The sequence below is a fragment of the Miniopterus schreibersii genome, assembly GCF_964146895.1.
Source record: "Miniopterus schreibersii genome assembly, chromosome: 5".
NCBI classification, from domain to species: Eukaryota; Metazoa; Chordata; class Mammalia; order Chiroptera; family Miniopteridae; genus Miniopterus; species Miniopterus schreibersii.
The window spans coordinates 48,189,324-48,202,909 of NC_138106.1; the positions used below are offsets into that span (position 1 = coordinate 48,189,324).

General features: G+C 39.9%; 1 protein-coding gene across 1 annotated transcript in view; it reads right to left on the minus strand.

The window, feature by feature from the left end:
* Window positions 1–681: 681 nt before the first annotated feature.
* The window catches only part of PARP14 (poly(ADP-ribose) polymerase family member 14), a gene marked incomplete at its 3' end in the record, with an annotated part of 41,084 nt that continues 28,179 nt past the window's right edge, over window positions 682–13,586 (minus strand). The window contains 6 exon segments of the mRNA XM_081139025.1: window positions 682–726; window positions 728–1,570; window positions 4,599–4,732; window positions 6,229–6,825; window positions 10,297–10,500; window positions 12,819–12,986. Of these exon segments, the coding sequence (XP_080995151.1) occupies window positions 682–726; window positions 728–1,570; window positions 4,599–4,732; window positions 6,229–6,825; window positions 10,297–10,500; window positions 12,819–12,986 (1,991 nt within the window).

Genomic DNA, 13,586 nt, shown 5'->3' on the forward strand with positions numbered 1-13,586 from the left:
AAGTATGGAAGCTCAAGTATAAGATGTATATATTTTTTTAAGCTTTACAAACAAAACAAAACAAAAAACTCCTTTTGCATTCTATAAAAATTGACAGAAAAGCACCTGGCCAGAAGAGCAGAACGGCGGGCAGGCCCCATCCCCCACCCCCACATGGTCTCTGTGGGACGGGGCCAGTAGGTACAGGACAACGCTGAGGGCCACCTCTCCTTTCTCCCAGAACTGTCTCCTGCTTCCCCATCCCCAAGTCCAAGCAACTCCCAAACACACATGGAATCAGATTTCCAGTTTTTCTTCTATCTTTCACACACCACAGTTATTTCATAAAATTTTTTGGTTTTACATTTTTTACACCAATGTAACAAAAAGGTGGGAAGGAAGGGGAGGAAGACAGTGTATTTTATGCTTATAAATGGGTGTGGGGGGGAGGACAGGGAGCTGGGCAAACAAAACACAATCTCTATGGAAACATCAAGTTCTGATAGCAAAACGTGGTGGGAAGACAGAGAAGGGTGTTTAGCCACTTTACTCTCAGGGTGTGATGATGCTGTGCAGGTCAGTGACGCAAGTTGTGTGACCTGGTCGGGGAGGGAAAGGACAAGGGAAAGGCGCAGAAAATGAGTTTTCTAAGAAAGGAACCTAATGAGTGCATGGCATATCCGGTTGGCATGAAGCAGAGGTTTAACACTGCTGCTTTCTCTTCAAAGCCTCCACCAGGTAATCCTTAAAGAGCTTCTTGTTTTGATTTGTTTGCAAAAGTCTGTACACACCTCAGCCCACTGACGATGTCCTTTGTTTTTCCAAAGTAGATCTCATTGAGCATACTTCCGATTTTGTCTTCCATGTCCTCTACCAGGCGCCCTATATTGGCCAAGTGTGGCGAGCAGTCGCTCACAGTTCCTTCTTTCTCCATCTGTCTGGTAAGGCTGCCTTCAAGGTTCATGATGCCAGCGCTGGACTTGTTGGTTTGCAGCCATAGCATCACGGTGGAGGTCAGCTTGTAACGGGCAGTGGAGCCGCTGGATTTCTCCTGCACTTCCAACACATGGATGGAATCCCAGAAGCCTTTGATCTTTGATCTGTCAGCAGCCTTCTTTATGAGGATCACTCCAGCAAAGCCATAATCCAGATCCCAGAGGTAGACAGATGAGATGCCACCTTCAAAATACAGGTCTCGATACTGGTCAAAGACATTGTTGGCTTCCACCTCCAGCTTTCTCAGCCGAGCAGAAGGCATGGCCCCATCTTCCAAGGGTGGGTCATACCTATTACTCCACGGTGACCTAAAGGAGTCCCCGTCTCTGTTGTAGTTACACAAAAGGTAATCCTTTCCCACCACCTTGTCTCTGGCGATTTTCAGTGGGGGGTCAACAAAAGACAGGAGATCTTCACATAGACTGGGGACCAGGTCGATCAGGTTGCTGAGGTTTTTCTCGATTTGCTGTGGAGGCAGGCGCCTCATTAAGTCCATGGCACAGTCCAGCTCATCCCTAATGGTCGTGGCATTGGCAGTGGTCCCAGTCCCAGCGTCTGCGGCTATACCCACCGCAGCAGGGCACAGCGCCACATACTGAATTTTTTTAAAGCAAAAGGGGAAAAAACTTCTTTACAAAAACGCCAGATAATAAGTGCAGAAGGAATGACAGAACTAGAAAATTACCATTTTTCAACCTCTGCAGTAATAACAGACTTAGGAAAGGATCATCAATAAATATTAAAGTCAATCGGTAAAAGGCTGTTGGGGAACAGGGTCCTTACTATACAGTGACTAAGTATCACCCCACAGATTACTGACTGACTCCAGTGGAGAGATGTGGTGGTCACCACCCTACCTAGTGATCAAACTTAGCATCAGCAGTAGTGGGACAACATTACCATATGAGGCTTCATGTAATGTATCACCTATGAAATATTCTTACAAAAAGTATTGATCTGAATTTACCCAAGCTCTTCAACCTAACTCCCAGTTTACCAGAAATAAAGAGGATAGAGGAATAAATTAAATAACACCATAAAAAAAAACACAGACAAATCTAGAACCTATAAGAAAACTGGCTTGGGTTCTTAAAAAAAAAAAAAAAAGAACTGACCAGACAGAGCCAAAATGTGTGACATTCTATAACATAACTGGCTTAAATTCCTTAAAAAATTCAGTATCATAAATTTTTTTTTAAATGCAGAAATACTGTTCCAGATCAGAAAAGATGAAGGAGACGTAATGACCAAATGCAGCATATTAACCCAGACTAGGGATGGGGGTGGGAGTGGAATGAGAGTTATAAGAAAATGTTTCAAGCAAATGGGAAAATTTGAATATGGACTTTATATTGGAAATTATTGAATTAATGTTATTTTCTTACATAGGTTAATGGTTCTTAGTTATTTGGGAGAATGTCTTTATTCTTAGGAGATACATGCTAAAATATTTAGGAGTGTCATGATGCCTGCAACTTAACTTTCAAATGCTTCAGCAAAAACTCAGAGTGAGGCGTAAAAAGCAAATGTGACAAAATTTTGAATCCAGGTGAAAGTTTATGGATGTTAAAAATCGTAGTCACAAGACGTGACAGTCATGGAGGATGACAGTCCATCCATTTTTCATGTTAATGTTTTCACATGAGGAGAGACCTCCACAGAGGTGCCTTAAGTACTACCTAGCTCTGCTTTTATTGGTGTCATACACTAGGATTTCACATAAAATTTTATTTGTAAAAAGGATTTCACTACAAAAAGGTGAAATCATTTCTCTGGCCAAGGTCTGACAACACAGGGCAAGCCTCCAGGGTCCACAGCAGACACTGCTGGTAAAGCGGATAGTCTGCTCAATCTGGGCTTGGCATCTCACCACAGTGTGCCAGTCAGCCACTATCAGATGGTATTTGGAATGAAACTTATTTGCCATCTCAGAACCAGATCATCAAAGAGCTGCATACTTAAATCACGTTGTCTTAGTACCTGACAGAATGGTTTTGCTCAACAATTAAGAGATTTAAAAAAAAACAGAACATAGTGATATAAAATTTGATCTTGGATGTATTGTGAAGATGATTTTGAAGATATTCTAACCTCTCAGGAGTCAGTCTCGGTATTGTTAAAAGCTGTGTGTTTCCTGATCAAGTGGTTTGCTTTCTGATTTATAGACAAGATTATGAATCTTGTAGCTGGCTATTTACTTCTGTGCTTTGTCTACTAGGAAGCTCAGGGACAAACTAGTGGTCCTCCTCTAGTAACTATCTAGGACTTCATGTTACGTATTTTTGTGAATTAACAATACTTCTGTGTTATCTTATTTTCACTACTTTCCTTTTCTCTGTGTCCATTTTTCCTCAACTACTTATTTTATCTGAAGGTATGGTCTATATCTTTTAGGACATTTCAAATCTTTTTTGAATTATTATGTGCTTAACTACATGAATAAACAGAATGGTGGCAGTCCAAATAGAAAGTAAGAGAAAATCTGCAAAAAAAGGAAACTATAAGACCTTATTGGCACACTCATTATTATGAATGAAGAGAAGGAACTCAAAAATCTCTAGCTGTACTCAGAGTATGGTAGAACCAAGGACAGAAAGGAGAAGGAAGGGGAAAGATTATTACTTAGAGATGATTAGTTAGGTTTTAGGGAAATTGATTTAGCAGACAGATAACCAAGTGGAGATATTTTTAGGCCGCTGGGAATATGTTCTAGAGCTGGAGTCAAAGATCCAGGCTGGTGATATGCTGATTTGAGAGCTATTAACATTGAAATAATGACTGCATCCAAGAAGGGTAAAAAGATTCCGTGGTGAAGTGCAGAGACAGAAGACCAAAATAGAAATCCTGTGAGTAAAGCTAGGATTAGGAGTTTTGAGAAGAAACAGATACCAGTGGTAACAAAAGGAGAATTAAAGAAGAAGAAAGCATCAAAATAATATTGCCATAGAAGTCAAGAAAGAACATAAATTTGCCCATGGTTAGATTCCTGGTCAGGGCACATGCCTAGGTTTTAAGCTCCATCCCCAGTAGGGGGCATGCAGGAGGCAGCCAATCAATGACTCTTATCACTGATTTTTCTGTCTCTCTTCCTCTCCCTTCCTCTCTCTGAAATCTTTTTTTTTAAAAAAGAAAGACCATAAATTTCAAAGAGCATACTAATTTTTTTAAGAGTGGAAGTTGCCAAAATAAATGAGATGAACAATGAAAGGTCCATTGGGTTTACTAAGGAAGCAAGCACTGTTCATCTGTGAACAGTGGGGCAGAGGCACATAACCCAAACCTGAGGAGCCTCCCTGCCTGTCTCTCTGTGGTGGCTTGCTAGTTATCAACTCCAACTCTGAAGCCATATCTTTGAATTTTTATTAGCTTGCTTCACAAAGGAAATAAGTGTCTTTAGAATTCTAATATCATATTGCAATCTATTATAACTTACACGAGAATCTCAGTCTTAATGTCTCAGTAATTATGGTGACATAAGTAAAATCTAAAATCTGAAAACTATCATAAAATATTCTAATTCTGGTTAAAAGATATTATAGGAAATCAATCAAAATGTATTTCTCCAGGACCACGATGCCCCTTATTTCCATCTTTAAGGAACTCCATGTCAGCAGAAGGCTTACCTTCTCTATCTTGAAATGTGAGCAGGTCTGATTGAATGTGTCTGCCACTTTGCCGTATTCTGGTTGACCAGGCTGTAGCTCAACAAGACAGACACGCTGCTGCTTCATATCACTCCAGTGTCCAGGGACTTCAACTGCAAAGTAGATATCTGAGGACACTCTTCACCAAGGAGGACTCATCTACACAGTCTACCTCCCTGGTATGCTTTGAAAAACCTAGTATCATTCATGTTCTTGTTTTACAATCTCCTAATTCAATGTATTCAAGAAATTTCTTATCATTCTGGGAGAATGTTTTTCAAAGTGTGGACCACACAAAACCACAGAACCAACCATAATGCTTAAGAAAGAAAAAACAAAACCCACAGATCCATCAACCAAAATCTCTGAGGGGTGGAACCTGTGTCCCCACATCTTCACAAGTTTTGATCGTGCTCATGAGAACTGCTGGTATCAGGTGACTCGGCTGCACATTCTGCTCAGTCTCTAATCTGTCATAATTTAATAATTTAACAATCGCCTGGCCGGGCGTGGCTCAGCGGTTGAGCATCGACCTAGGATCCAGGTGATCAGGGTTTGATTCCCAGTCAGGGCACATGCCCAGGTTGTGGGCTGTGGCCGATCAATGACTCTCATCATTGATGTTTCCATCTCTCTCTCTCCCTCTCCTTTCCTCTCTCTGAAATCAATAAAGATATATATATTTTTTAAATTTAACAATCAATTATTTCCTTATAATGTTTTAAATAGTTACTCTTGTACTGCTTACAAACACACGGATTTTTGCCTGAATGCCCACCACAAGGTCCTCCACATCTGTTCCTTCATTACTCTTCATAACATCCTTAAGAGTTGAGTGGGTGGCGAGTTTTGCTATGTGGTAGGTTGTGGTGGCAACTCCATCTTCCCTTCTGCTAAACAGAATTTTACTCTTGACTTCTCATTTCCCCAGGGTTGCTCAGGGTATGAGGAATTCGTTCACACTGATCTCCCAAAAGATGAAGAGAAAATACTGGAAGGGAAGCCATTTTTACTAGTTTTCGGTGGGAGATTTCAGTGGTTTGAAGGCAGGAGTGGCTGTCTATACAAGACAAGCATTCCCTTCTCAGGAAGCAGATCCAGTCAGAGAATCTAAGGCTGCTTCCTGATGTGTGTGTGTCAAGCAACTTTATTTTCAGGGCAGAGGAGGAAGTGACTTCTGGGAGAAGATCCTACAGGCTCCCGGTCCTCTCTGGGTATAATCACAGATGCAGAAAGTGCCCGCTCTCTGACCAGGCTGAAAAAACCTTGGGCCACTTTTCTTTAAAGCCCATGGCTTTCCCTCTCCCGACTAAAGCAGCCACTGCCTCCCAGAAGAACTGGCTCTGGGAAACTTGTAAACTGTAAAAATCAAAGGTTTGGCTATTGTTACCACTAAGATGGGTCATCCTTGGGATGTTGGGCGCACCCATGCTATATTTTCCCAGCCATAACGTAAGCTCCTTAAGCTCAGAGTCCAAGTTTCCTATTTTATTCCATAAGGTTACGTGAATTTTATATACTTGAATACAGTTTTGATGTATGTACAAAACAGTGTTAAGCCCGAAGTAAGTGTAAAATAATGGATAACAAGCATGGGAGTTTGACTTACCTTCAGGTTTCATGAGGCGCTGAACAGATAAGCTGTGTCCCTTTGCATTTGTAGCAATGAATGTTTTCAAGTCCACTGTGTAGCTCTGCTTATTAATTTTGACAACTAGTTTTCCCTCTTTTTTTCTTGCATCCTCCAATTGCAGATTGGTTATTTTGTCAAAATTATAAAAAGTGTTATTGTCGTTATATTGCCATTCTACAAAGTTACTGACGTAATCTGCTCTGGATTCCTGCTCTTTGACTAATCTAACTGTCTTGATCATTTCCTCAATTGTATTTCTAGCCTGTTCCACATCTCTGGTGATTCCTGAAACTTCAATCAGAGGTTTTTGATGGTCGAAGTGCACTGTAATATTCAAGTCCTTCTGCAGCTTATTCAATTCCTGACATTCCTTTCCATCAAAGTCTTTGATACATTCATCTACACTGGTGTAAGACCTCTGATCCTTTTTAATCAGATCCTGTAAAGTGGAGATGGCTTTTTCCACACATTTTTCATTTTCACCACACACCTGAAAAATTGCTGATTCTATTTTCTTCTCAAAAACAAAACACTTTTGTTTTGGGGGAGGTTGCTTTGAGAAGCCAAAAAATGCTAAAAAAGAAACGAAAGGGAATGTAATTGTTTTGGATTTAAAAAGAAAAAAAAAAAAGATTTAGCTATTTCTCCCTTTCTTCCTCCTTCCCCCCCTCCTCCCTTCTTTACTTCCTTTTTCTTTTATAGTCACCGTGCTGTATGTCACATCCCCAGGACTTATCTTATAATTGGAAGTTTGTACCTTTTGACCACCTCCACCGATTTTGCCCACCTCCCATCACCCCACCTCTGGCAACTACCAATCTGTTCTCTGTATCTATGAGTTCAGTTTTTTGTTTGTTTGTTTTAGATTCCACACATTTGAGATATCATACATTATTTGTCTTTCTCTGTCTGACTTGCTTCATTTAGCATAATGCCCTCAAGGTCTATCTATGTTGTTGCAAATGGTAGGATTTCCTTTTTTAGGACTGAATAATATTCCATCATATATACACAGTAAGGATAAAAGTAGGTTTACAGTTGTTCATATGGAAAATAATACAATAAAAAATAATAATACAAGAATTCTGGTTCACGTACTCACAACTGTAAACCTACTTTTGCCCCACATGTGTATATATCACATCTTCTTTATCCATTCATTTGCAGATAGATAATAGGTTGTTTCTGTGTCTTGGCTATGTAAGTAATGCTTCAGTGAACATGGGGGAGCAGCTATCTCTTCAAGATAATGATTTTATTTCCTTCAGATCAATACCTAGAAGTGAAATTGCTGGATCAGGTGGTAGTTCTATTTTTAATTTTTTTAGGAACCTCCATACTGTTTTCAGTAGTGGCTACACCAATTTACATTCCCACCAACAGTGGACAAGGGTTTCCTTTTCTCCACTTTTTTTTTTTTTTAAAGTCTTTATTGATTTCAGAGAGAGGAAGGGAGAGGGGGAGAGAGAGAAACATCAATGATTAGAGAATCATTGATTGGCTGCCTTCTGCAGGCCCCCAACTGGGGATCCAGCCCGCGACCCGGGCATGTGCCCTGACCGGAAATCGAACCATGATCTCCTGGATCCTAGGTCGATGCTCAACCGTTGAGCCAAGCCCAGCCGGGCCTTTTCTCCACATTTTTGCCAACATTTATTTCTTGTCTTTTCCATAAAAGCATTCTAACATGTGAGGTGATATTTCATTGTTTTGATTTACATTTTCCTGATGATTAGTGATGTTGAGCACCCTTTCATGTACTTGTTGGTTATTGGTAGGTATGTCTTCTTTGGGGAAAAAACGTCTATTCATATCCTCTGTGCATTTTAAAATTGAATTGTGTGGGGTTTTTCTATTGAGTTGTATGAGTTATTTATATATTTTTGATATTAACCCCTTATCAGCTGTATGACTTGCAAATATTTTCTCCCATTCAGTAGGTTGTCTTTTCATTTTATTGATGGTTTCCTTTGCTTTACAGAAGCTTTTTTATTTGATGTAGTCCCACTTGTTTATTTTTGCTTCTGCTGTTTGTGTTCTTGTTGTCAAATCCAAAAAAGTATTGCCAAGACTGATATTGAGTAGCTTACCCTGTTTTCTTTTAGAAGTTTAATGGTCTCAGGTTTTATATTCAAGTCTTTAATCTAGTTTGAGTGGATTTTTGTGTGTGGTGTAAGAGTGGCCAGCTTCATTCATTTGCATGTGGCTGTCCCAGCGCCATTTATTGTCCCAGCGCCATTTATTTTAGCATATGTGCTACCGAAGTGAGCGCCCAATACTATTTATTAAAAAGACTATCCTTTCCCCATTGTATATTCTTGACTCCTTTGTTGTAAATTAATTTACCATATATGCATAGGTTTATTTCTGGGCTCTCTATTCTCTTCCATTGATCTATGTGTTTGTTTTTAACCAATAGCATACTATTTTGATTACTATAGCTTTGTAATATATTTTGAAATCAGGAATTGTGATGCTTCCACCTTTGTTATATTTTCTCAAAATTGCTTTGGCTTTTTGGGGTCTTTAGAGGTTCCATACAAATTTTAGGATTGTTTGTTCTACTGAGAAAATTAAATTGGAATTTTTTTTTTTTTGTAATCCTCACCTGAGGACATTTTTCCATTGCTTTACAGAGAGAGTGGAAGGGAGAGAGAGAGATAGAAACATCAATGTGAAAGAGACACATCGATTGGTTGCTTTCATAAGTGCCCTGACTAGGGATCGAGTACATGCCCTTGATGGGAATCAAACTAGAGATTCTTCAGTCCATGGGCTGATGCTCTAACCACTGAAAACCAGCTAGGGCTCCACTGAAATTTTGATAGGGATTATACTGAATCTGTAGATTGCTTTAGGAAGTATGGATAGTTTAACAATATTAATTCTTCCAATATATGAACAGAATATCTTTTCACTTATTTGTGTCTTCTTCAATTTCTTTTATCAGTGTCATAACTTTCACCTCATTGGTTAAATTTATTCCTAGATATTTTATTCTTTTTGATGCAATTGTAAATGGGATTGTTTTCTTAATTTTCTTTCTGATAGTTCATTAAAGATTAGTCTTTTCAAATAAGACAGAAAGCCCGGCCGGGTGTGGCTCAGCGGTTAAGTGTCGACCTAGGATCCAGGCAATCAGGGTTCGATTTCCGGTCAGGGCACATGCCCGGGTTGCGGGCTCAATCAGTGACTCTCTCATCATTGATGTTTCTATCTCTCTCTCTCTCCCTCTCCTTTCCTCTCTGAAATCAATAAAGATATATTTAAAAAAAAAAAAAATCAAATAAGACAGAAAAAGACAAATATCATAAGATCTCACTTACATGTGGAATCTAAAAAACAACAACTGCCCTGCCGGGTGTGGCTCAGCAGTTGAGCGTTGGCCTGGGATCCAGGTGGTCAGGGTTTGATTCCTGGTCATGCCCGGGCTGCAGGCTCGATCCCCGGTCGGGGGAGAGCAGGAGGCAACTGATCAATGACTCTCTCATCATTGATGTTTCTCTCTCTCTGTCTCCTTTCCTCTCTCTGAAATCAATAAAAGATGTATTTAAAAATAAATAAAAAAACAACAAACAACCCAAACTCATAGAAAAAGAGATCAGATTTGTGGTTACCAGAGGAGAGTTGGGGGGAAGGGAAAATTGCAGAAAGGTGGTCAAAGGTACAAACTTCCAGTTACAAGATAAATAAGTACTAAGGATATAATGTACAACATGATTGATGCCTATAGTTAACACAGCTATATGATATACATGAAAGCTGTTAATTCTAAGAGTTCTCATCACAAGGAAAAAACTTCATCTTTTTGCTTTCTCTTAACTGTATGAGATGATGGATGCTAACTAAACATATTGCAGTAATATATGTAAGTCAAACCATTATGCTGTACACCTTAAATTTATACAGTGATGTATGTCAATAATTTCTCAATAAAACTGGGGGGAGCTAATAAACTACTGCAAAAAATAATTTAGAGTTTTAACTATTTCTCATGTGACATCAATAATAGAAACATGTAGTTCATAAAAATCAACAACTCACATGCAATTTTAGATATCACAGACTGTGGAGCAGCCTGAGCGCCTTCTCTTTTTTTCATGCTGGCACAAAATACGTCCAGTACTTGAGGCAGAAGGATAACAACTTTAACTTTTTTCACAGACTGGACTGATCCTTTCTGGATGAAGTCTTCAATGGCATCAATTATGGCTTCAGCAACCTTATGTGGGTCTTGGTTAGCATTTCCTGGAAAGGCAAATAAAAATTACTAGAAAAATAAAGACCCAACTGGAAAAGGCTGAGGAATAAATTAGGGATTCCAGTTCTCATAACTGGATTATAATACACCACCACCCCAAATTTTTCATCTCCATAGACTTTTCTAACAATACATCAGCAAACACTTTTGAAGTCCTAGACACAGTGGAGAGTTCTTGTTCCAGGATGCCAAGAAGCCAACAGCCCAACACTGAACAAAAGACTCATAAATCTAACCTAGGGGTCACCTGCATGTATACTTGACCTTTTGTTCCCCCTCTTTTGCCACCCACACACTTTCATGTGTATATCGTGGGCACTCTGTATTGCAGTGGTTTGTTTACATGTCTGTGTCTCACAATAGGCTAGGTGCTCCTTTTGGACTAGATCCTTTTCTTAGTCATCTTTTCTATCCCATGTGCCTCAACTCAGTGCCTGGCACTCAGAAAACATTTAATCAAGCTAATTAATAAGCTAATAAACATGGGAGTGATAAAGAGAGTAGAGTCAAGGATTCTAGATAGAAAGTAATGCTTTTAACATAATCAGAGATGTAACAGGAAAGTGTGGTTTGGGAGAGAAGACAGTAAATTGGAGTTTGGAGTTTGCACTGAGTTTAAAGTGCTTGCAGGTATCACTGACCGCCCATTCTCTCCCCTGAGGGTGGGTATCTGTAGGTAACAGGTAGAGGGCTTCCTTTACTGCCAGAAGCTGTCTTGATCCCTGCTAGTCAAACTCAACTCATAAACACCATTAAGGAAGAAAGCATCCCCATCTGTTAGTCTAAGGACCAGCTCAAAGGGTGATAGAGCTAGGTAAAGAAGACAAGCAAGGAGAACCTGCTAACATGCATTTATTTGTGCAGAACAGCAATGCTACCAGGTCAGTAGAAGAAACAAAAGATTTGCAGTAACCCAGAAATACTCAAACACGTGTACATATTTATATAAAACTAAAACTGCCTCATTTCCTGGTTTCTTCTTTGACGACACCCAGGGACTTCCTTGGGAAGGTCTCTATACCAACCCTGGGATGCATGCTTTCTTGGCCCAAATAAAGTTAAGGTAGAAACACAAGACCAGAAGAAAGACAAAAAAGCAAATGGAGACAAAGACTGAGGAGTCATTAGTGGGTATTCACAAAAGATGACAGACAGACAGGGAGACAGATAGATAGATGATAGACAGATAACATGTTAGCTGATGTGCTAGGATTGGAGGATACTACAAGGGAATAAAAAACATAAAGGGGCTATAAATTATACCTTTAGAAATAGGAAAGTAATAAAGTAGACATAGCATTCCACGTGGAAACATTAAGAGGAATGGTAGAGGATTACACAAATCAGAATGTGGGACATTCTGAAGAAGGCCCAGAAGGTGACAAGGATGGGTAAGTTATTGAGGCTAAACTTCTGGAGGGCCTAGCATGCCAGTGTAGATGTTCAAACTTAGATTCTTGGGCAATGGAATGATCAGTCCAGTGCCTAGCATTCTCTCTCTGGAACTGGTCAGCTCCATTCCATTTAAAGCCTGAGGGGATTTGCCTCCCCTGACCAGCTCTCTTAAGGGAGACCAAGCAAAAATTCCTGACCAACACGCATGACTCAGATTCCTGGGAAAAGAGCTCAAAGAGCACCACCTTACTAATGGTAAACCCAAAGCACATCTTTATATATGAAGAATCAATCACACAATCACTAGAGGAAAAGAGGAAACTTGAAAGAGGCAAGTAGGCTGAGAAGAGAAAGGTGGCAAGTTGAGTTTCTGGCCCATTAGAATCCACTGGGTTACAGTGATTGAAAGGCTTCTGTGCAGAGATGCCTTAAGGCCAAACTACAAAGCCACTGCTCAACAGGTAAGAGAAGAGGCCTGGAAATGCTCGTCTGGGAGTCAGTTACAGGAAGGTGGAAGTCAATGCACTGATGTTCTCCATGAAGAGGGGATGGGAGGGGGTGTTAAGGTCTAAATAATTGGGGATATGAAGAGGGTGGAAAAAGAGAAAAGAGCAGATCAAAAGAGGAGGGATGGTCTTTCTGTCTCTGCTCCTTTCCATTCCCCTCTCTTTCTCTCCCTTCCCCTCCATGTTAGGAAGCAAATGTCTCTCTAATCCAACACTCTCTTTGGGTTTCTTCATGTTTTTCCTCTTTTTCTAAAACTACCCACAGGCCTTGTTCATTCCCTCAGTGGCTGTCTTGGGGGTGAAGAAGCTGCCCTTACTCAGACTCAGCATGAACTACATTCAAGTCAGCAGGAAATCAAAGGGAAAAGGGACATCTAGGAATTTAGCCTTGAGAGGCTACCAACCTGTCCCAATGGCTGGGAGGCAAACGGACGAGTAATTCCGTTTTTCACACTCTAGCAAAACACAGGAAACCGATCTCTTGACATCATTTCCGCCAATGACATGAATAATATTCTTGCACTTCAGTAATCCACCATCAGTAATTATATAACCATTGTTTTGCTGTTGAGCTAAGAAACACAAAATGAAAAGATGCAAAATCAGATACTGAACCCACTCTGATTGTTTAGAAAGCAAAATGTCTGGTTTGGCAAATAAAGCATTTTACATGAATAAGAGACTCCTGAAATACTACCTTTGACAAATCTTTCTTGCTTACCTTCTCTTTTTTTTTAATCTTTATTGTTGAAATATTACAGATGACTCCTTTTTCTCCCCCAATCATCCCCTGCACCCTATATCCACCCCCCACCCCCGTCTTCTCCACACTAGTGATTGTGTCCATGGGTTATGCATATATGCACATAAGTTCTTTAATTAATCTCTCCCCACCCCCACCCCCACTTTCCCTCTGAGATTTGTCAGCCTGTTCCATGCTTCTATGTCTCTGGATCTATTTTATTCATCAGTTTATTTTGTTCATTAGATTCCACATATGAGTGAGATCATGTGATCCTCCATGTATTTGAATGTTTTTGAGTGTTTTTACTGTAGTTGATTTCTAATTTCATGCCATTGTAATCTGAGAAGATGCTTGATATTTCAGTCTTCTTGAACTTGTAGAAACTTGCTTTGTGTCCTAACATGTGGTCTGTCTTTGAGAATGACCC